Genomic DNA, 25,546 nt, shown 5'->3' with positions numbered 1-25,546 from the left:
CCAAAAGTTTTGAGAATTACATAAATATTGTCAATTGGAAAAGTTGCTGCTTAAGTTTTTATAATAGCAATTTGCATATACACCAGAACGTTCTGAAGAGTGATCAGATGAATTGCATAGTCCTTCTTTGCCATGAAAATTAACTTAATCCCAAAAAAAACTTTCCACTGCATTTCATTGCTGTCATTAAAGGACCTGCTGAAATCATTTCAGTAATCGTCTTGTTAACTCAGGTGACAATGTTGACGAGCACAAGGCTGGAGATCATTGTCAGGCTGATTGGGTTAAAATGGCAGACTTGACATGTTAAAAGGAGGGTGATGCTTGAAATCATTGTTCTTCCATTGTTAACCATGGTGACCTGCAAAGAAACGCGTGCAGCCATCATTGCGTTGCATAAAAATGGCTTCACAGGCAAGGATATTGTGGCTAGTAAGATTGCACCTCAATCAACAATTTATAGGATCATCAAGAACTTCAAGGAAAGAGGTTCAATACTTGTTAAGAAGGCTTCAGGGCGTCCAAGAAAGTCCAGCAAGCGCCAGGATTGTCTCCTAAAGAGGATTCAGCTGCGGGATCGGAGTGCCACCAGTGCAGAGCTTGCTCAGGAATGGCAGCAGGCGCAGGTGTGAGCGCATCTGCACGCACAGTGAGGCGAAGACTTTTGGAAGATGGCCTGGTGTCAAGAAGGGCAGCAAAGAAGCCACTTCTCTCCAAAAAAAACATCAGGGACAGATTGATCTTCTGCAGAAAGTTTGGTGAATGGACTGCTGAGGACTGGGGCAAAGTCATATTCTCCGATGAAGCCTCTTTCCAATTGTTTGGGGCATCTGGAAAAAGGCTTGTCTGGAGAAGAAAAGGTGTGCGCTGCCATCAGTCCTGTGTCATGCCAACAGTAAAGCATCCTGAGACCATTCATGTGTGGGGTTGCTTCTCATCCAAGGGAGTGGGCTCACTCACAATTTTGCCCAAAAACACAGCCATGAATAAAGAATGATACCAAAACACCCTCCAACAGCAACTTCTTCCAACAATCCAACAACAGTTTGGTGAAGAACAATGTATTTTCCAGCACGATGGAGCACCGTGCCATAAGGCAAAAGTGATAACTAAGTGGCTCGGGGACCAAAACGTTGACATTTTGGGTCCATGGCCTGGAAACTCCCCAGATCTTAATCGCATTGAGAACTTGTGGTCAATCCTCTAGAGGCGGGTGGACAAACAAAAACCCACTAATTCTGAGAAACTCCAAGAAGTGATTATGAAAGAATGGGTTGCTATCAGTCAGGAATTGGCCCAGAAGTTGATTGAGAGCATGCCCAGTCGAATTGCAGAGGTCCTGAAAAAGAAGGGCCAACACTGCAAATACTGACTCTTTGCATAAATGTCATGTAATTGTCGATAAAAGCCTTTGAAACGTATGAAGTGCGTGTAATTATATTTCACTACATCACAGAAACAACTGAAACAAAGATCTAAAAGCAGTTTAGCAGCAAACTTTGTGAAAACTAATATTTGTGTCATTCTCAAAACTTTTGGCCACGACTGTATACAGAGATAGCTATCAATCACTGATTGGACCGCCTCCTTGACTGACTGTGTATACAGAGATAGCTGTCAGTCACTGATAGGACCGCCTCCTTGACTGACTGTGTATACAGAGATAGCTGTCAATCACTGATAGGACTGCCTCCTTGACTGACTTTGTATACAGAGATTGCTGTCAGTCACTGATAGGACCGCCTCCATGACTGACTGTGTATACAGAGATAGCTGTCAGTCACTGATAGGACCGCCTCCTTGACTGACTGTGTATACAGAGATAGCTGTCAATCACTGATAGGACCGCCTCCTTGACTGACTGTGTATACAGAGAGCTGTCAATCACTGATAGGACTGCCTCCTTGACTGACTGTGTATACAGAGATTGCTGTCAGTCACTGATAGGACTGCCTCCTTGACTGACTGTGTATACAGAGATAGCTGTCAGTCACTGATAGGACCGCCTCCTTGACTGACTGTGTATACAGAGATAGCTGTCAGTCACTGATAGGACCGCCTCCTTGACTGACTGTGTATACAGAGATTGCTGTCAGTCACTGATAGGACTGCCTCCTTGACTGACTGTGTATACAGAGAGAGCTGTCAATCACTGATAGGACTGCCTCCTTGACTGACTGTGTATACAGAGATAGCTGTCAATCACTGATAGGACTGCCTCCTTGACTGACTGTGTATACAGAGATAGCTGTCAGTCACTGATAGGACTGCCTCCTTGACTGACTGTGTATACAGAGATAGCTGTCAATCACTGATAGGACCGCCTCCTTGACTGACTGTGTATACAGAGATAGCTGTCAATCACTGATAGGCCGCCTCCTTGACTGACTGTGTCTACAGAGATAGCTGTCAGTCACTGATAGGACCGCCTCCTTGACTGACTGTGTATACAGAGATAGCTGTCAATCACTGATAGGCCGCCTCCTTGACTGACTGTGTCTACAGAGATAGCTATCAATCACTGATAGGACCTACTCCTTGATTTCAAAGCCAAGAGTGAGCATGGCTATAAATGACAAGTTGTTCTGAATCTTTCCCCACAAAACTATATATCAATCTGTTCAGCTCCATCTACTCTGTATCATGCTGCCTTCATCTCAAACACTGTGTTTAACATGACAGGTTCCTAATAAGACTGTGATAAGTATTCTTGGACAGTGTAATGTGAAACACTATTAGTAAATCTTTCCCAAAGTATTCTACAAGGCATGACAAAGTATTAAAATAAGAATAAAAAATCTGTGCTTACCATTCAGAACCCCCTTCATTCTAGAGCTCTCCCTCTGATCCTCCCCGGAGGGTTTTGTTTTCATGACTGCAGTGGTGACATGCCCCTATACTGCATTTGAATGCAGCAACAATCACTGAACGCAGCGGACTCGTACCATACGGGACATCATCACTGCATCCAAAAACAAAACATCATTGTTGCAGTGGTGGGGAGGCTTGGAGCACTGGCAGTGGTGCTGGAGAGAAGGGGATTCACAACGGTAAGTAACTTTTTTAAAATAATTTTTACACCATTCTGTATCTTTTACAGGGGTGTGGAAATAAATAAAAAAAACTACAAAGGACTAAAGCGGGGGCTCGATCTACTTGTCCCTCATGACAATCTACTTGTCCTGATACAAAAAATTTTTTTAAATCAAAACCATATTTCAATGCACCGCCACGCTTCCTTATGCAGGGAGGTGGATGGCTTGCGTTCCAGTCTTTGGCCTCATGCACACGTCCGTGTTCCGCGGCCGAGAGCGGTCCACGGCCGTGTGCTTCATGCTGCCGCTGCTGTACAGTGATACACTGGTATGATCTATACGAGTGTATCACTGTACAGCAGCGGCGGCATGAAGCGCACGGCGTCATAGCAACCAATGACGCCGTGCGCTCCTGCTGTCGGAAGGAATCCCGGCCGGGTTACCATGGACCGCTCTCGGCCGCGGAACACGGCCGTGTGCATGAGGCCTTTGTGGTATGAAATGACTCTAAGTTTAGTCCTCGTTCACACCTGATGATTCTGTCCAGACTGCACTACATCGCGGCCGGCTCACTATGTTGTGGGGCAGGAGGGGGCGTGACGATCCATTGAAGTGAATGGCACCGTAGCTACAGCCGCAGGCGATCGGATGCACGGGATCGCAAGGCACAGTTATGCCTGAGGTCCGGTCACAATGCTGCTTAAAGGGAACCTGTCATCTGGATTTTGGGTATAGAGCTGAGGACATGGGCTGCTAGATGGCCGCTAGCACATCCAGAATATCCAGTCCCCATAGCTCTCTGTGCTTTTATTGTGTATAAAAACCAATTTGATACATATGCAAATTAACCTGAGATGAGTCAGCGCTTGAAAATATGACTCTTCTCTGGTCACACAAGTAAGATATGACTCTTTTTTTTTACACAATAAAAGCACAGAGAGCTATGGGGACTGGGTATTGTGGATGTGCTAGCGGCCATCTAGCAACCCATGTCCTCAGTTCTATACACAAAATCCCGGTGACAGGTTCCCTTTAATGTGCCTTGTGATCCTGTGCAGCCGATCGCATTGCAGCCGTTGGGCATGGTTATGGTGCCAATCACTTCAACAGACCACTACACCCCTCCTGCCGAGTATTGCCCCCCCCCCCCCCCACCGTTCTGATATTGATATCAATAAAAATAACTTGAACAGCCCCTTTAAAGGGAGTCTGTCATCTACTTTAGACATATTAAATTATCACTGCCCTGTAGGTGAGATAGTCACCAGATCGTGATCTTTGTTTCTCATTTCTGTGTATTTGATGTTGAATAAACAAAGTTTGAAGATATATGCAAATGAGTTGCAAGCTTGGCGTTCAGGTTATCTAAGAATTCCGTAATGGATTCTGTTATCACGGACCATAATTCTAATTCTATGATGGCATGCACCACGGAAGCCTATAAGAGGCATTCTGTATTGCATTCTATGTCGCAGTGGCAAAAGTTGCAAACCCCCAAGTGGCATGGGGGGAATGATAAATGCCTCCCATAGTTTCTGCACAGGTATAGTGGGTGAGATTAGCCTGCCAGATCACTTTAGCATTATTTCATCTCTTTTCCCCTTCTTGTTACTTCAGACCCATTGGAACAAGAAACTTTATGATTTCTTGGAATGTTTGTAGAGAATGATTGCAGTAATGAGGCTGGATAAGCGTCATTCTCATTGCACAACTCCTGTTTGTTACTGTGTCGTGTGACCAGAACGAGTCATTGGGAATAACAGACCAAGACAGAGCTCTGCTAAAATGAATACATTCTGCTCTGCCAGGGTGACCATGCCGGATAAGACTGTCTGGCAGATGACATTAATCCTCAATACTTTATGCCTGAACACTCAGGAAGTGGATTGTAATTATTATGAGAAGATTATTTACAATGTGCATTCTTCATGTCACTGTTTTACATTCTTATAAAGAGGACCTGTCGCCATGAAATGGCAGTCTGCATGTTATAGAGCAGGAGGAGCTGAGCAGGTGAATGGTGCTGAGCTGCAATACCAAGCTCGGCCACTATATAGTGTACAGCGCTGTACTTGGTAAAATTGCAAGAGGGCAGTACAGCGCCGCTGCCTTCTCAAAACATATTAGACCAGACCCTCATCCGTGTATCACTGCCTGAAGAGCGGTTTAAAATAAAACAATAAATCTTCAGACCCTCATCAGAACTCACATCAGACCCCCCTTGTCAGACCTCAGATCAGATGCCCATCAGAGCTAAAATAAATATATCACTAACCTTTCCTGCTCCGCTGCTCCAAGTCTGGTGGTCTCTGCTGCAATTGCGCTTTCTGTTCTTCTCTGGGCCCGAGCTGCAATGTACTTTTTTTCCAAAGTGGGTGGGGCTTGGTGAACAGGGCATGGTCTCTGTTGCAACAGATTTACTATACTTTACCCCAGAAAGGGGCATACATGGTAGCTGATTTCTGCACCTCATAGATGACGTAGATTTGATTTTCTGGTGCATGGACTGCCTGAAGATTTACCAAATATATTAAGAGACGTGAGGCTAGGACAGTCTAATGAAACACCAGTCTTAGTAAATATGCCCCAGTATTTTGATTTACACCATTTCCTTAGGAGCATGTTTCATGTGGGCTTTTGTTTTAGAATTTTTAAGTATTTTTCATTTGTATTATTATTAGTGATTTCAGTTGAAATCTGTGTCGGAGGCTGTGTTTGGGGCTTCTGTGGCAGATTCCATCACAAATGTCGGACTAATTAGTCCTGCATGCAGAACTATTTTGCCCAATCAAATGAAAGACTTTCTAATGGAAACCTGTCGAACCCTATCATGGTCAATGGGGTCCATCTGGCACCATTAGTTTCAGGTACCTGATTCTAAAAATTTCAACAGATTTTTATTTTGTATCCTACCCTCTATGGCGCCCTAGGTGGCCATTGCTCTGCCTGCCCCTCATCCTGGCCCTTTGTTGAGACACTTATTTGAAAATTGTATTATTGTAAATCTGATAATTCTACAAAGGGAAAACCTCACTGATCACATAATCAATTTTTATTGTATTTCGCCAAGATTTGAACTAGCATTTTCTAGCATGACCGCCATCCATTGCTGTTTTTCCGATCCACCCACAAGACCAAGTTCACTCATATATGATTGAGCTGTATCCTTTAATGTTAGCATGGCAGTGAGCTGACATATCCTGCATGTCCTCTTTAACTTGCAGTGCATGTAGCTTATTTTTCTGAGTGCACTTAAGGCTTCATTAGTTAATAGCATTATCTGACATGTTGCATTTTTTATTTGTCCTCTGCGTTTATGGCATGGGAGGTGACTACTGACCCATTAAATCTCCCATGAGTACTGAGATTTCTCTCAGTCATGGATCTTACCTACACATCAATACATTTTATGTCACAATCACTTATTATATTGGCTGTATTTGCATGTGAAGAAAGTGACCTGTCAAAGAACGTCATTGTCACCACTATAATAAAGAAGAACGACCAACAGAAATTAATTTAGATTTTTTTTTTAATCTTATGATAATATATGATTGTTTATAGTTACGGAGTCCTCGTCTGAGGCTGCACTACTATTACATTCTGAGAACAGCATTCCTCTTGTGATTTCTGCCGGGTGTATTGTCAGGAGAATCTTGGCGGACATGCAAGCAGTGCAATAGTGCATCCCCCTCAAAACAGCTCATACAGGGATGACCACAATGCTCCCAAATTCAATGACATCCACATCCTGCCCATATACAGAACTAGCCATAGGGTAATGTGACATGCCGAAACAGATTTACTAATAGAATTCCCTCTCTTACCCTGATCCATAGTTTTTCAGACAATGAAAAACACATTTTACTGGCCAGCAACTGTATGCATTCTGCATGAGTAGTAACTGGAAGTCCCAATATTTTCACCTCTTGTTCCATTAGGTTGCAGTAGCTTTTGTAGCTACATGTAATTGCAACATTCGCCTTCCATTGTAGAGAATTTGCATGTGTATGTATATAGTCAATTCACATCTCATGGTAGATATCCTGTGCACATTTTATAATGACAGCTACCCGACACACTATTACAATCTATGTAATGTATTGATTTACCATCCATTAGATCACATCTGGGCATACTATTACTCTGAGCAGCCCAGTGGATATCAACATGCTCATGTGATATTGCTTCACATGAGAGATCTGTGGAACACAATGTCTTGCATACACGTTCCTGAGTGGAACTGAGCCAACGCTGTCTCGGGTTATTCAAGAAGAATTAGGTTTAAGACACTGCATCATAGTTTTGGGAGTGCAGACAGAGTGCATCTTCATTTCATTAGAAATAAATAGAAGAATTGTTGAATGAACATGCTGTACTGTAGATGCTCAGCCGTGGAATCCCAGTTCATGAGGTTTGAGACAAACAGGGCTTCCATTGGCAATATGGAACAACATCCTGGGTGTTATGTGCATAAACACTGCACTGTCCTATACTATGACTATGGGTGGCTTACTGCAGAGAGTTGAGTTCCTGTTTTTCCTAGACATTTGTACTTCATACTTCCAGCACTACAGAAGCTGCCACAGGGGCAGATTTCATGAACAGAACGGATGCACTATATGCCAGTACCAATTTATAAGATACTCATGATACAACTCATTCCAATAATTGTGTCTATAGAATTTGCACAGCTTATTAACCCCTTAGTGACCAAGCCTGTTTGGGCCTTTATGACCAAGCGTTTTTCTTCCTTTTTTTATGGTCTCGTTCCAAGAGCTATAACTTTTTTATTTTTTCATCTATATAGCTTTATGAGGGCTTGTTTTTTACGGGACAAGTTGTAGTTTTTAATGGCGCCATTTTGGGGTACACATAACTTTCTGATTAACTTTTATTAACTCTTTCTGGGAGGGAGATGGGGAAAAATAGCAATACTGCCACTGCGTTTTTACATTATACATTTTTTGGCGTTAATTTTTCGGTACAAATAACATAATATCTTTATTCTCTGGGTCAGTACGATTACAGTGATACTAAATACTTATAATTTTGTTTACGTTTTACTACTTTTTTTGCAATAAAACACCTTTTATTAACCCCAAAAATTATTTTGCATTGCCACTTCACAAGACCCATAACTTTTTTTTTTTTTTTTTATATATATGGAATTGTGTGAGGGCTTGATTTTTGATAGACGACTTGTATTTTTCATGGGTATGATTTTGGAGTAAATGCCGCTTTTTGATCGCTTGTTATTACGTTTTTTTTCGGTGGAAACTAAGAATAAATTCGAAATTCTGTCTTTTTTTATTTTTTACGGCGTTCACCATAGGGTATAATTTATGTAATATTTATGTAGTCCCGGTCGTTACGGATGCGGCAATACCAAACATATGGGGGATATTTTCTTTTTGCAATTTTTTTCATTGAAAAGCGTATTTTCAATGGAAAAAAAGGCATATTTTTTTATTTTATGGAATTTTTTTTATTTAATAAATGTGTATTTTTTTTCTATTTTTTTTACTACTTAATAGTCCCACAAGGGGACTATAATATACAGTATTTTGATTGCTTTTAAAATGTAATGCATTATCTCTATAATGCATTGCATTTCAATAGCAATGCTATTCGAACATTGACCAGCAGGCTGCGCCAGAGAGGCACAGCCTGCTGGAAGTAACTGAAGACAGGCTCGGGCCCTCATCGGAAGCAAGGTAAGCTTCCCAGCACATCAGCACCCAGCGATCGCATTTTCGGGGTGCTGATGGGAGACAGAGGGAGTCCGCTCCCTCTGTCACCACTTTACATGCAGCGGGCGCCATTGCGCCCGGCATGTAAAGGGTTAAACAGCCCGGATCGGCACTCCTGCCGTTCCGGGCTGTTAGAGCAGGGACCCGGCTCTCATGTGAGAGCCAGGTCCGCGCTCCCCGCTGCACGGGGGAGCCGCGCGGCGCTTAAACTGGGCCGCCGTAAAAACGCGGCGGCCCAGCCTAAGGCCCCTTAGTGACCGCCGTAAAAACACGTATGGGTGGTCACTAAGGGGTTAAATTAGGCTTGCTGCCTGGTAGGGTTGATCATGCTGACTAAAACAACACCTTTCTTTTGTCTGTATGCCAAACAGCTGCAGAGATGTCACGGTTACATGATAAGGCTATGGCCTGGGGGGAACACTTCTTGTTTTTTTTTTCCAGGGCCACTTTAAGTTCCCAGTCCGCTCTTGGGTAGGAAGGCGGAGTAGGAAAACAGGAGCAGCTTTTCTAGAAAAGTGTTAAGTTTAAGGATGAGATACATTTATCAAACAGCATGGGACATTTGATAAATGTGGCATAAAGTACTCCCAACGCAGACTCAAGTAAAACTGACTTCGCCCATGTTAATTTCTTCCTTGTGTATCTGGATGAGAAGAATTCTGCTGCAGCAGAAACCTTCCCCCGCTACCTGCAATGGAGAACAGACCAGAAAAGCCCCTCCTTTTTAGGGAAGCCCCTCCCCTCAGCCAGCCCCAGCTCAAGATTGAGAGCGTCTTCCCTTTTGTGAGCTTGCAGGGCACATAGCTTCGCATAGGACAAATACTGTAGATTTGCATTTCATTTTAACACACACTTCACATCTTACTGCAATGTGGACTTCAGAACTCCTGCCATCTTTCATTGAAAGTCTGACAACATATTCATCAACTGCAACTGGAAATGCTAATCTTAAAAGACCTTGGATTTGTCCTTCCAACAGGGTATAATTTATCCGCTTACTCCATGATGGAAGAGTACAGACAGTGCATTTACAATTCCATTCTCATGCACACAGCCGTTGTTTTGGTCCGCATTCGAGCCGCAGTTTTGGCGGCTCGGATGCGGACCCATTCACTTCAATGGGGCCGCAAAAGATGCAGACAGCACTCCGTGTGCTGTCCGCATCTGTTGCTCTGTTCCGTGGTCCGCAAAAAAAATATAACATGTCCTATTCTTGTTCGCGCTTTGTTGCAAAATTGCTGAATGCACACGGACGCTATTCGTGTTTTGCGGACCACAAAACACACAACGGTCATGTGCATGAGGCCTATTACTGTCCTTGCCCCTGAACACAACTGGGGCAGTACAGACAACAACGTAGTGCAGCTCAGCGCCCATTCACTTGAGCAAGGATAGGTGTCTCCTATGTCTGGTCACTTATGTCAGCTATCTCCGGCATTCTCATAGAGATGAATAGAGGGGCAATACACATACTTCACCACTGCTCCATTCTTACAGGGGAAAGAACACATGACCTCTGGTCAGTGGTGGTCCCAGCATTCTGTCCCTCACCAATCTAATAGTAATATCTTGTCAAATGGATAGGAGAACATTAGTGCTTACTGGGATAAGCCATTAAAGGGGTTGTACGGGTTCATAGCTGAACCCGGACATAACCCCTTCTTCACCCAGGCAGCCCTCTGAGTTCAGCATCGGAGCATTTTATTCTCTGATGCTCTCCCTTTTTTTTGCAGATCTGGTGACGTACCGGGTCTCCGCTAGGCGAAGGCTTCCGCCTAGCAGTGTTTCCGATGACATCACTGGCACTAATAGCCAGGCGTTAACGCTGCCCTAGCCTGTAAAACGGCAAGGCCAGCACCAAAGCCCGCCCATCAGTGCCCGTGACTTTACCGGGAACACTGCTAGGCGGAAGCCTCTACCTAGGAGTGTAAAAATGTGAACAAAAAAAGCCCCTGCCCTGCATAATCCAGTGCAGGGCAAGGGAGAGCATCAGAGCATGAAATGCCTGGGTGAAAAAGGGGATATGTCCGGGTTCAGCTCTGTGCACAGCACAGGAAATCATTTTGTTAGTTATGTGCTGTCAGTTAAGAGATATGTTATATTCACACGGTGAAGCCCAGCACCATGCGTTTTCTAGGGTATAGTGAATTAGTATGAGCTTTTCCTAGGGCTACTTGTCACAGTGGTCTGTGATGCTCTCTTTTGACAGGCGGTAGTGGTCTGGCTTTGTGCCATACCACTTGTGTGCACTTAGCCCTCAGTATTCTGCTGAATAGGTTTGAATACCAGATTTTGTCGCTGGCCACATCTGGGGCACTTGACATTGCAGTCTATTATGATAATGTCTAAAGGGTTAAACTCGGCCAAGAGAACCAAGCCCAAACCATTAATCAGGCATCTCTTTTACATCATTGAATGTGTGCCGAGGGAAATGTACGCTCCAGCAGATCATCTGTCACCATTCATCTTTTTATTCTCTTAGTTTAAGAGCTTTCACACATTTTACGCAGCTTGGAATATGAATGGATGTCTATGGACATTTGTTCAGCATATTAAACATAAACTGGCTGCTGCTCAGTATAGCCCTATTAAGTGCAAGCTGTAGGAAAATATTCTGCTGCAGTCAAGGTACAGCTGCAAATCAAAAGGCGGCACCCATCCAAATGAGGGGGCTTCTTTCTTTTGGAGGAAAACTCGCCATTAAAATAATGTTGAACACAACTTATTCCATTATCACATATTAAAAGTAGAATCTAATCATATCCAGAAGTAGCCATTGTGAGTGGATCCAATTTCCTCTTCTTTTTACATAATATGTCACAATTGGAGGGGAAAAAAGGTGTTGGGACCTATCGTAGCGGTGAAGTTCTCAGGAAGGGCTCATGCATACGAGTGTAATGGCTCAGTGCTTGTGCTGCGGACTGTAAAAGGCTGGTCTGCAATATTCAGGCGCTGGCCGTGTGCACTTCGTGGTGCGGATGCGGACCCATTGTCTTGAATGGGTCTGCAATCCGCAAGATACAACCGAAGATAGGACTTTACCTATGTTTTGCGGAGCAGAAGTACGGATCGGAAGCACTATGAAGCGCTTCCGTGGGATATGGGGTCTGTGCCTCCGCACCGCAGTAGATAAGACATGTCCTATCTCTTGTGGTATTTTGCGGATGGCGGAACCATTAAGTCAGTGCATTGCGGACCACTATTTGCAGTCCGCAACAGGGGCACTGAGCCATTACGCTCGCGTTCATGAGCCCTTAGGCAGATGTGTTTTTAATGATTATGTTCCTCATTGACTATTTATTCTATCACCACAAGCAGAATTTTTGCCTTTAACAACCAAAAGCAATTTGTAGCTTTGGTTCAAAGAAAAGTTTTATATAAGGTAAATAAATCTACCCTGTACCATCCCATCATAAACCTACACACTTGATGGTATCCATACATTCTGTAACAAACCTGCTTGGAAACGTGTAATAGAAGTCGTGTCCTCTTACCTGGCAGAGGAAATTTGGGGCTGAAATAAGTTGTTTTTGGTGTGCGGATTTAGAAGGGTTTTTAATTGAGGATTTGGATGAGTTTTTAGAGGAGGATTTAAAAGCTTTTTTGCCAGGGTTTTTCTTATCTAGCCCTTGGATGGGATAATTCAGAAGTGTTTTTGGTAAAAGAAACTCTTCTAAAACTACTAGAGTTCTTCCTGCTGCCCCATGACTTCATTACCAGTTCCCTTCTAAGAAGTAACATACCACTTCAGATGCAGATCTCAATTAGCGGTAGAAATAAACGCCACCATGTATGCAGATGGTGGCATTTTGTCCATTGAAATCAGTGGAAAGCTGCTGTTCCCATTTTGATGGTAGATTTCACAGCCGGCCATTTACTGTGGCGGATTTTACTCACGTGAACAAGTCCTCCAGAAACAAATTGTCCTAGTTCTTGTGGGTGCATTGCCCTTTTGAGATGGCCCTGTTTGTACCAAAATGTGGAGCTGTATTTAGTTTGTGGAGCAAATGGACGACTTGCCGATTCATTTCATAAATCTATGGCCAGACTCATGTTATTTTTTATTAATTGCTCTTTTTTTCTTTTAGAGAGCCTATTGGGAAGAGGAAACTTGGTAAGATTCTTGTGCATGTTTATAAAAATACAAGTATGAATTCTGATGTATGGTTGTTCATTTATGTGAGGTTTCAGGAAAACCAATGAATTCCTAGCCGAGCCTCTGACAGAAGTGTAAGTTACTTAAACTCCCCTCATACAAAAATTCTGGAGTCTCTTTTCCTTTTCTGTTGTGCTGTTCCTGTTAGGCATCTTTCACACGGGCGTTCCGGATTTGCTATGTATGCGTCGCGTGTGCATTGCGGGAAAACCGCGCGAGTAGGCACGCAATTGCAGTCAGTTTTGACTGCGATTGCTTTCCGATGTTCAGTAATAGCATTCTTAATACAGAATGCTTACTAAAATGTGGCTTGAGGGGTTAAAAAAAATATTATTAACTCACCTCATCCTCTTGTTCGCGCAGCCGGCATCGTCTTCTTTCTTCTTCTTTCAGGACCTGGAAAAGGACCTTTGATGACGTAATCGCGCTCACCACGTGGTGAGCGCGGTGAGGTCAGAGCAGGTCCTGCTGAATGAAGATAGAAGATCCTTCTATCTTCATTCAGCAGGACCTGCACTGACGTCAGCGCGATTACGTCATCAAAGGTCCTTTTGCAGGTCCTGAAAGAAGACGATGACGGCTGCGTGAACAAGAGGATGAGGTGAGTTAATAATTTTTTTTTAAAAAAACCCTCAAGCCACATTTTAGTAAGCATTCTGTATTAAGAATGCTATTATTTTCCCTTATAACCATGTTAGAAGGGAAAATAATACAGTGATTAGACTTTAACGGGGTTGCTCATTTATATCATCTCCTAGCAACCATGCGTTAAAATTGCACCGCATCTGCACTTGCTTGTGGATGCTTGCGATTTTCACACAGATCCATTCATTTTTATGGGGCCTGCGTTGCGTGAAAAACGCAGAATATAGAACATGCTGCGATTTTCTCGCAACGCACAAGTGATGCGTGAAAATCACTGCTCATCTGAACAGCCCCATTGAAGTGAATGGGTCCGGATTCAGTGCGGGTGCAATGTGTTCACCTCACGCATTGCACCCGCACGGAATTCTCGCCCGTGTAAAAGGGGCCTTAGGGTTAGTTTCATATGAGTGTGTCTAGTGCGGAAAGAACGCTCCGTCTGGGAACACGATTTCCCATTATGGATACTGATCCTTTCACAGGAATTATAGTGATTTATAATGCTGTGTGTCTCTGCGTGACCTTGCATCTACTGAATTATACTGGCAGCATTATATTGGTATAATTCAGTAGATACAAGGTTGGCCAGAGACGCACAACATTATAAAGCATTACAATTCCTTGTGGTCCTGTGAAAGGAAGAGTATCCATAATGGGAAATCACGCCTTCAGACGGACCGCGTTTTCTGCACTGGACTCGCTCATCTGAAACTACCCTAACAGGAACAGCACAACAGAAACGGAATTGACGCTCTAGAATTTTTAAAATAATTTATAATGCTGTGTGTCTCTGGTCAATCTTGTATCTACTAAATTAAGCCTCAAACACACAACCGTGCCGTGTTTTATGGCCTGCAAATTGTGGATCCGCAAAACACGGATGTCGCCCGTATGTGCGTTCCTCAATTTGTGGAACTGAACGAGTGCCCATAATTGAAATGTCTATTCTTTTCCGCAAAACGGACAAGAATAGGACATGTTCTATTTTTATTGCGGGGCCACGGAAAATGCGGCTTAGATGCACAAAACAACATCTGTATGCATGAGGCCTTATACTGACATAATGCTGTCAGTATAATTCAGTAAATGCAAGGTCACACAGAGACACACAGCATTATACATCATTATAATGCTGTGTGGTTCTATGAAAAGAGCAGTGCCCATAACAGGAAGTCACGCTCCCACACGAAATGCGTTTTCTGCATTGGACGCGCTCGTATGAAACTACTCTTATGCATCCTAAATTGACAACTGGGTGTTTTCATTCACAATGTCCAATCACTGCTGATAGTATCAGAGTAGCTAAGTTGCAGCTCACCTGGTGTTATGTAACAACACATATGAATGTCTGATAATACAGGCATTCATATATACAATGAATGAGGACATGCATAGTCTTTTTAGATGTCTCCCATTGATTAATGGGATTGTCTTATCAGAAAATGACCTATTGTTTAAATCTGGTTTTTATTCGCACTGACCACTAGGTCTATAATGTGTCAATTCCTGTTTGGAAGCAGCTGGGTCATTGACACACTGGACAGGAGGGGACCTCATTGACTTGTATGTTCTGTGACCTGTGATGAGGCCAGGAAGGAGGGGATACGCTTTGTGAATGGTGGATCCTGTCTTACCGATACATAGATGATATCTGTCAATGTAATGCTGCCTGTGATGATAATGTGATAGCTACTGAAATGTTACCTGTACAGAACAGGAATTCTCAACATATTATCAGACCTAGTGGCCAGTGTGAAAACTGCAGTTTTCTTTTAATAATATAGTGATAAGGAAAATGAAAACAACACTCACCAAAATTGTGTGAAAAAAATCTGTTTAACATAAAAACTTGATTTAAACAATAGTATTTTGTGGTTCGCAAACCATGGATCCGTAAAACGGACAAGAATATGACATGTTCTATAATTTGCAGCACGGATGCGGACAGCACACGGATAACATCTGTGTGCTGTCCTGACTTTTTGTGGACCCATAGAAGTTATCCCCTATCCACAGGATATTTATGTGGGAGCGCCGGAGATAGCAGAGTACTGCGCTCACCTATCTGGTGCTCCCATAGAAATGAATGGAGTGGTGGCGTGTTTTTCCAACCAGCCGCTCCGTCCATTTCAGGGGGGCTCCACAGAGTTTGGGGCCTTGTTCTTGTGATTGGTGGGGCTCCCAGCAGTAGGACCCCCACCAATCTGATAGCTGTCCCCTATTCCTGTGAGTAGGGGATAACTTGTTATAACTGGAAGACCCCTTTAATCACATCAAGGAAATCGAGATCTTTGTGAGTGTCGATACATTCTTTGTGCAGAGCTGCTGAAGGAAATGTTTTGGTGGTTAGGCACTTCTTGGGTAGTAGTGCCCTCTAGTTGTGACTGAATGTTATAACATTAAAACTGTTCTATGCTAGGACTTTGTATTGTACACATCAATTATTATTATTATTATTATTATTTTATATACAAGGCCTGATGCTGCTCAGGTTACACTGATCATGGAAATCCATGGTGATGTGATATTTTTACAGATTATGCAATATTCTTTATGTAGAGAACACTGAGACTTTATCTGTAAGTTTTGATGGTGGCACTACTTTTAGTAGATTTTATCTACCGTATCTTCTGGCAGTCACTGCCTACATTTAGGTGTGAATAGCAAACATGCACCTTTTATGAACTGTGTAATCTTTTTTTTGGTTAGGCGGAGATTCTTCATCGGCTGACCCCTTAGTCTTGGATCAGTATGTGGTGGTTGCTGCATATGACAAACAGGAGAGCACAGAAATCACTCTGCGTGTTGGTCAAGTGGTCGACATCATTGAGAAAAACGAGTCTGGTAAGTAAACAAGTATTCAGAGATCATGTTATGTAAAAATTTGGACAGGAAACCCAGGATAAGAGGCCTCTGCCTTTTAATAAATTAGGACTGGGAACGCCTGTCTTGATAAATGTCCCTAAATGTCTATTCATTTCTGAAATATTCATCAAGGCTGTCACAGGAATGAATAGAGACACTGGCTTCCTGACCATACATAAGATGCTGTGCCAGTTGGGAGAGTCAGAGTGTTTGTCACTGTCACATGACACAGCTGAGGATCAGAGGGGAGGTTATGACAGTAACAAATAACAGTCGCCATGAATAAAAATGTATTGCACTACTATTAATATCATGCACCTTTCTAACGGATCAGAGAATAAAAACTTTTTGTTAGTCTTCTTCTTTAACCCTTTCTCTACCAGCGTACATGTATGGCGCTGGAGCGATAGGCAAACATGGCGCCGCGCTCACATGTGCAGCGGGCATCATGGCTGGCAGGTCTCTGCTGTTTCAATCAGCAGAGACTTGCGGCTAATTACCGCGACCGATAATAATGTTGATTGCGGTAATTAAAGCCTTTAGATGCCATGATCAAGTGAGACTACAGCATCTAAATGGTCAAAAACCCGGAAGCGCGAGCCAGTGAGGATGCCGGTAATTGATTTGAATGCGCTCAGCCTCGCAGAAGAGGCTGAGGGCAATTAATGCTGCAATTCTTATTTTGGCCACCAGGTAGGCCAACATAAAAAATGAGCAATAGCCAATAATAAATGCATTTTAAAAATCCATGATTGTTCAAAATTAAAATAATGGATTTTATATGCTCAAATACAAACTTCAAAATTATTACAAAAAAGTTTTTGAAAAAAATAAATAAAATAGCAAAAAATATAAACATTATGGCTATCACTGCGACCAAAAACACCCGTACTATTAAAATATGAAAAAAAATTCCGATACGGCTAATGGCTTAACGGCAAAAAGGGTCAAAATGGCCAGATTGCCATTTTTTCATTGCTTCTCTTGCCCAAAAAAATTTAATAAAATGTGATCAAAATGTCACACACACACAGCTCACAATGAGCCCCCACACAGCTCAATAGATATAACTCTAAAAAATTTATGGGGGTCAGAATATGGTGATGTAAAAAAAATGATTTATTTTTTTTTTTTCAAAAGAAATAGAAGAGATGGATAGCACACTAATATCTGGACCTTTGATGCATCCATTGAATTATTATTGTCATTGCTGCCATCTAGAGACGGCTATGATTATTGCCACCTTTGTTAATTAAGATAGGCGGTGCAGAGACTGCTATTGATAATACCACTATTTCCTATTTATAGATTTTTAACAGTATTACCAACATTGTGGTTCAATTAACGTTATTTTTAACAATATTATTATTAATGTTGGAGTTTATATCATTTATTGTGGGACAGAATTTATACTACTATTATACATTTTTTTTAATATTTTTTTATTTTTAACACTTTTCTAATTTTGTGTGCGAATAAAATGTATAGCAACTTTTAATTCTTGCGACACCAGATATTAGTGTGCCATCCATCTCTTCTATTTCTATTGTTTATATATAATATATAGGCGACGGGTACGCCTAGGATTGAGCACCTATATGCAATGGTCTGAATTAGTTGAGCCGGTGACATTAAATCTGATTTACTATATATTTTTTTTCAACGTTTAAATTTATTTTTACACTATTTAGACATAAAAAACCTATATACCGGTATATATTTTTTCCCAATTCTACCCTATTTGGAATTTTTTTCCGCTCCCCACTACATTTTATGTCATAATTAATGGTGGCATTAGAAAGTAAAACTTGTCCCTCAAAAAATAAACCCTCATACAGCTATGTGAACGGAAAAAGTTATGGCTCAAGGAAGATAGGGAAAGAAAAATGAAAATGCTAAATAAAAAAAAAAAACAGTATTCTAAGGGTTAAAAGGAATGTATTATCAAGAAAATACCTATTGTCTAAATCGTGTTTTTATGTTCACCATATTTTTGAGAATTTGGGGGATTTTTTCTCAATTTTCAATGTCACTATCTATATTAAAATAAAAAAAATATGATCCTACAGTTTTTACCCAAGCCACCAAGCTTAATTATAGCAACATATTATTAGGCTTGGGTGAAAACTGCAGGATTATATTATTAAATAAAAAAAAAAAAGGTTCTGTACAAGCAGGATTACAATGCTAGATAAAACCTTTGTATAGATAAGACAGGATCCTTTTCCTGCACAGGTCACAGAGCATCCTGCGTAAGCTCCAATCTATAGTGTCTAGAAATATGCTTTACAGAAGCCACAAGAGCCGTAAACAGGAAGTCTTCACATATTATTAGGCTTAGTGGTCAGCTTGAAAAATGCACAATTTTAGGATTCCTTTATAAATATAGATAGTGACGAGGGAAATTAAAAAAAAATCACCAAAAATTCTAAAACATGAAAACTTGCTTTGAACAATAAGTTCCAACTTTTTGGATAACGCATTAGATTTTTTTTTAAAGGCTTCCCATGGTATACAATAAAAAAAAGTCATACTTTAGCGATTCCTTGCTGTTTTTATTCCAGTACTTCATAGTCCCCTTTGCCGGTCCTTTTTGACAATCGTTGCTTGTGGCGGGTTACTGCTGGCTGGCTGAGAGGGCATTTCCTGTACGCCATGAAGGACCAGGAAACAAATATCAACAGGCACATTCATTTCAATGGGTCCGCAAAAAATGCGGACAGCACACGGATGTCATCATCCGGATGTCGACATACGGTCGTGTGCATGTAGCCTAATACACATCTTTAGAAAGAATATCTTGCTTAAAAGAAGTGTCTGCTGTGAAGATCAGGCTGAACGCTTTTAAAGCATTCTGGTCACAGCCCTACAGTTCGCCCTCTTGCACTGTGTAATCAGTGAAGCAGCAGGGGACGCATCACATTGCACTTCTTGTCACAGGGGGCTTTGTGGCACCTCTCACTGGACCCTCGGGCTTGGTTTATTATCCATGTATTTCAATTTTTTATGGTGGGGGTTGTAACTATTCAGTTTGGTTTGGTGTTGGAGAAAAGACTGTGGGAGACATGACAGGAGAGTAATCCCATTGTGTTAATTGTTATGCCATTATTTCCAGTTTTAGTTGTGTAAATCTGTGCACTTTGTAACCCAGCTATACTAACCCAGTATTTACTGTATATGCCTGTCGCGACGAGGAATGTTACAAAGGGTTTTTCTGTCTGAATTCTTGGCATTTTTGTCTGGTGCTCTTAATAAATCTTGACGTTGGCTACCCACAGTATGTAAAATACATTTTAGTCATTGTTATTCAGTGCCTTTGTGATTCTCACTTATCAGTGCCTTTATAAAAAAGATAAAATGTGCTGTTTCTCCAGGCTGGTGGTTTGTCGGTACTGCAGATGAACAAGGATGGGTCCCTGCAACTTGCTTAGAGACTCAAGATGGGGGACAGGAGGACTTTACAATTCAACCAGAAGAAGGTAAGAAGAATAAAAAATGGCTTTTACTATTCAGTCACTTCACTAACAACCATCACAGAATAGTAATGTGCCAATGCACGGTACCCTGGAAACCATCAGCACTTCCATTTCATGCCCCACGTTTAAAAGGATAAAAACACTGAATACATTTGTCAACTAAAAACTGTTCTCTCTCCGTCACAGCTTTATGTGTGTACATCAATATTTGTGTCACGTGCTGTCTAAACAAGTCGTACTAGTCTGTGTATTATGTAAGTGTATGTTGTATTTTAGCCTTTTTAGGAGGTACTCTGCACTTCTGGTAATTGTATGAGAAGAAAACCAAAGGGAACCTTTTTTAACAACAGGAAGTAGTATTATTGTTGTAATATGACTGTCTGCTTGGATTCCAAGTACCCAGTGATTTAAACAAAACTGACAAATCCTCATGTCTTATTTTGTCACTTCCTGCTTCCCCACATGCTCCCAGCCCCATGGAGATACTGGTCCTTGCCTAGGCACGTCGGCCGCCGAAGGACACTTGGGGACCTGTACACCAGTGGATGGGGTCCAGGTGCAGAGAGGCTTGTTTTCTTGTCTGTGATTGCCGTGTCTCCTTCTGTTGCACTGGTATTTTGCATGTCTTGCATGTCCATGTTTTGCTTCCAAGTGAAATCTTTATATGCATGCCAAAGGCATGTGCCTCATGCTAAAGATGATGGAATGAGAAGTAGGAACCACAGCTCTATTCACAGAATACAGGTGTTAACTATTTCCATTTGTAAGTAACAAGATAGGGGAGCAACCCTTTAAACATGTGCTTTGACAAGGGAGGCCAACATTATGCATTCTTTATACTCTGGACAACAGTGCGATTTGGTCAGTTCATAAGAACCCAGGTATGCAGGCATTGAAATCTCAACCATTTTCTTATCAGGTCCAGCACTTGAGCTTATTGATGGCCTCCTTTGCAGGAGGTCTATTACATCTTTTTTGAAACCTGCCATGCTTTACATTTTTTCCATGTTTTATAACTAAACTTGCCCCATACTAAGACCGACAGAAGACAATATAACTATATAAAAAGCTCTTACCCTTGTTTTGGATCCAATTTTGTAAAATGTATATGTCCTACAGTAGTATTGTTCTGTTAGGTAAAAATTCAGATCTATTAATTTAGAGTGTCTCCCTCTAATTCATTTTCTTATAGATTTAGCAAGAATAGTTTTTGGTGAAAAAAAATAACATAAGCTTATACACGATTGCCATGAATAGCTTGTGGTCTGATCTCAAGTATATACCTGCTCTTTTTTTATGAACAGAAGAGAAATACAGCGTTATCTATCCATACACTGCAAGAGATCAAGATGAAATCACTCTGGATAAAGGAGTCATAGTAGAGGTCATGCAAAAGAATCTTGAGGGATGGTGGAAAATTAGGTAGGTTTAGTAATAAACATCGTATTGCTGTTCATAAGACAGAATGTACCAACTAAGGCTACTTTCACATCTGCGTTGTGCTGTCCGGTTTTGAGATCTAGCACAGGGTCTCAAAACCGCAGCAAACACTTCAGTTTTGCCCCAATTCTTGTCAATGGGGACAAAACTGAACAAACTGGAATGGAGCGCACCAGAATGCATTTCGTTCCAGTTTGTTGCGTTCCCATACAAAAGCGGCATGGGAAACTGAAGAAGCCCGATCCGGCACCAAAATCCATGTTAGTGGTGCTGTATCCGGCGTCCATTGGCTTTCAATGGTGCCGGTTCCTGTTTCTTTATTTTCGATATAATACAACCGGATCTGTTCTGCACGGGTGCAGCCGGTTCTATTTTGCTGTGTTTTTGAGATCCCTTGCCGGATTGCAAAACCGGACAGCAAAAACGCAGATGTGAAACAATGTGTACATTCCAAGAAAGAGGAGGGGAGCTTATTGTTTACAAAGGTACATATGGTTTTTGCCCATAGCAGCAAGAACATTGCAATTTGTTGTTTTTGGCCAATTTCTGTATTATGTCTAAAATTTCGAATAAATTTCAAGGCCTGCCGTTCCTGACATGCCTTCTTGTAGAACTACAGGTTCAGCAATGAGCATTGCCTGTGCAGAGACTCTCTTGCAACCCTTCTTGTCTTGCCTGGGTCTCTTTTATTTATTTATTTATTTTTTATTCCCTGATGTGATATTGTGGCTGTGATTTAAATAACAGCCACAACATATGCTACAATGTAGAAATCCTACTGTAACAGCAAAGGTCCTGTTCACTTCATGTTAGAGCCTTGGGTCAGAGATGTGTGTGTCCTGGTATTTCCCTGTATACCTCTGATAGTGGTCTCTGATAAACATCTAATTTGATGTGAACAGGGTCAAGTACAGATCACTGCAAATAGAGAGTAATTCAGCTCCCCTCCAGCTGGGTGCACAGGATCTGGAACACCTCCTTTCAGTATGTCATTGGATTGTGGGAGAAAATCTGAGTACCCGGAGGAAACCCACGCAAACACGGGTAGAACAAGTTGTCGCAGATTATACGACTCACTTCTTCTTTGTGTGGCTCCAAATCAGTTCGGATTATAAGTATGAGCTCATACAGCTTTCTCAATGAGACCAATACAGGCTGGTATCATGGAAAATATGCATAACTTTATTCCAGTCACATACACTTATATAGGCAATATGAGGTAGACAAAAAGGGTGGTCCTAAATGAAAGTTTATTGGCTCTGTGACAAAAAGGGAGTAGTTTACTAACTTTATCCCTGAGTTTGATTGGCACATTTGAAACTAGCAACTTAACTCCTCCTTTTTCCCCCAATAATCTTACAACAAAGAAAAATGTACACGAGGCTCTTAATTGATTTTTTTTCTTTTTGCCATCTAGTGGAGAAAAATGTGTACTACAGTAGAGAGAGAGAGAGAGAGAGAAATAAAATCCTCTCTCTCACAAACATACATATGAACATATACTCTATGTTCAAATAAAGTCAAGCTTTTGCTCATTCCATGGCATGCTGGATTGCTTTTTTGTGGTGGAGGCCAACCACAGGTAGCACATAGTTTTGCTTAAACACAAGCAAACAGCAAACAAATGATGGTTAAAGGGGGTGTCCAAGATAATTAAAATAAATCCGCCTATGCTGTGTTTCCCCAGATGTTTTTAGCACCACAGCTCTGGTCTTCCTAGCGATGTTTGTACACAAGGCTGCAGCGTTGATGTAGAGGTATATGGTATGTGCAAACTACAAAAAATGGCGTGGTGTTAAAAGCCAGGAAGTGCTCAACCCCATATGCAGTGGTGCATCTATACCCAGGGGAGCAGATCCTGCACTTGTGGCCCGTTGCTAATGGCTATCCCCAGCAAAAATGCATACAGTGGAGGATGCACGCAGCGGACCACAAGTACCACAAAAAGACATCCTACACAAGATCGAAAAATGTGTGGATGTAAATAGCTATATGAAATAAACATTAATAAGGAAGGTGCACTACTGTGGATGCAAACAAACAAGTCTGACTAAACCCTCAAACTGGTGTTAAAATAGAGAATTTTTGCCAATATATCCTTATATGAAGGCCATATCTGAGCCCGAGCACCGCTCCAAGGTATCTCAAGTAGCTCGGGGCAATACCAGGAGCCAGTGGGCGAATTACAGCAAACTCCCAGTTACCTCCAGCATGCAGCCATGCTTACAATGGGAGGAGGGAGGAGGCTGTGAGTCCCACCCGAGACTGACTGATAAGGCCCAGGCCTCACAGGTGCACCTAAATGTTGCCTGTGGATGAGAATCAGGCACATTTAAATATGGAGTTTATATACCTCCAAACATATCTATATACAAACTACAAAAAATGGCGTGGTGTTAAAAGGCAGGAAGTGCTCAACCCTATATGCAGTTGTGCATCTATACCCAGGGGAGCAGATCCTGTACTTGTGGCCTGTTGCTATGGTATGTGACCTCTGCTGCCAGTCACTGGCCTCAGCGGTATATATGGCACCACTGCAGCCTTGTATATAAACACCAGGGCAAGGACCAGAGATGTGATTCTGAAAATGGCAGGGGAGAAATAGGCGAGTACAGATTGATTATTTATTTTATAACATTTGGTGGCATAGGAACAAAATGTTATTTTTTTATTAATCTAATATTTTACCGGTAATTTAATTTTTGGTATTTTACATTAAAAATGCTGAATTAAGAATTACAGTCAAAGTCCCTTAGCTACCAAAGAAGCTTGAGGCAGGGATATTTATTTATACTTCTTCTTTATGTGAGTCACAGTACATGTGTGTTATTCTATGCTTGATAGTAATGTGACTAATGCTAGCAACATTTGTGGATCTGATTGTAGTATAAGCATCACTAGGAAACACATACTTAATGGCTTGTCTTGTTCCAGATATAAAGGTGCAGAGGGCTGGGCCCCAGCATCCTACCTGAAGAAAATTAGTGGAGATTTACTATCACAAAAGCTAGCCTCAGGGTCCAGTGCCAATTCCAGTGCTCTAGATTTGGATGGAATCTCCAGGCAGCAGAACTATGCTGGTCGGGATAAGGAAGCTCCAAGTCGCCAACTTCCATTCACAGATTTTAAACGAAGTAAGAATCTTTATATTATTACAAATTCACATATTTTTTTTTCAATTGCTGCCTACTCCTAAATTTTTGCAAAACTTTTTTATAATTTAAAGGGAACCTGTCACATTGAACATGCTTTTTGATCATGTTGTAAAGCAGGAAAAGCTGACCAGACCGATTTAAAGTTTTGTGAGAATAGATTCAGTATAACCTTTGTTTTATTTGTTTAAATCTTTGCTTTTTTGTGTTTAGTAGTCCAGTGGATGGTCCTACTTATAGTACTGACTGACAAGACTTCCATGAGTGTGCATACAGAGGTACAGTACCTCTCAATCACAGAGTAGGACCTGGACTTTTTAGGCTACTTTCACATTAGCGTTTTTCTTTTCCGGCATAGAGTTCCGTCACAGGGGCTCTATACCGGAAAAGGACTGATCAGTTTTATCCCCATCCATTCTGAATGGAGAGTAATCCATTCAGGATGCATCAGGATGTCTTCAGTTCAGTCATTTTGACTGATCAGGCAAAAGAGAAAACCGTAGCATGCTACGGTTTTATCTCCGGCGAAAAAAACGGAAGACTTGCCTGAATGCCGGATAATTCTTTTCCATAGGAATGTATTAGTGCCGGAATGGCGACCTTTAAAAATGAGAAAAAAATTAATACCGGATCCCTTTTTTCCTGATGACACCGGAAAAACTGATCCGGTATTGCAATGCATTTTTCTGACTGATCAGGCATTTTTCAGACTGATCAGGATCCTGAGCAGTCTGAAAAATGCCTGATCAGTCAGAAAAAATGACATGCGTTTGCATACAGTTTGCCTGATCAGGCAGGCAGTTCAGGCAACGGAACTGCCTGCCGGAATCAAACAACGCAAGTGTGAAAGTACCCTAAGGCCCCTTTCACACGAGCGAGTATTCCGCGCGGATGCGATGCGGGAGGTGAACGCATTGCATCCGCACTGAATACCGACCCATTCATTTCTATGGGGCTGTGCACACGAGCGGTGATTTTCACGCATCACTTTTGCGTTGCGTGAAAATCGCAGCATGCTCCTCTTTGT

At 41.8% G+C, this 25,546-nt stretch overlaps 1 protein-coding gene across 1 annotated transcript in view; it reads left to right on the top strand.

The window, feature by feature from the left end:
* SH3PXD2B (SH3 and PX domains 2B) overlaps positions 1-25,546 on the top strand; it is a 171,296-nt gene that overhangs the window by 118,560 nt on the left and 27,190 nt on the right. Inside the window, exons 6-10 of the mRNA XM_040406366.1 lie at positions 12,877-12,902; positions 16,296-16,430; positions 19,826-19,930; positions 21,232-21,349; positions 24,302-24,501. Coding sequence (XP_040262300.1) covers positions 12,877-12,902; positions 16,296-16,430; positions 19,826-19,930; positions 21,232-21,349; positions 24,302-24,501 — 584 coding nt within the window. The remainder of the gene's footprint in view (positions 1-12,876; positions 12,903-16,295; positions 16,431-19,825; positions 19,931-21,231; positions 21,350-24,301; positions 24,502-25,546) is intronic.

This window comes from Bufo bufo, chromosome 1 (assembly GCF_905171765.1).
Source record: "Bufo bufo chromosome 1, aBufBuf1.1, whole genome shotgun sequence".
Classification (NCBI taxonomy): Eukaryota; Metazoa; Chordata; class Amphibia; order Anura; family Bufonidae; genus Bufo; species Bufo bufo.
Note: the sequence above shows the minus strand (reverse complement) of the source record. Positions and strands in the feature narration are given on the sequence as shown.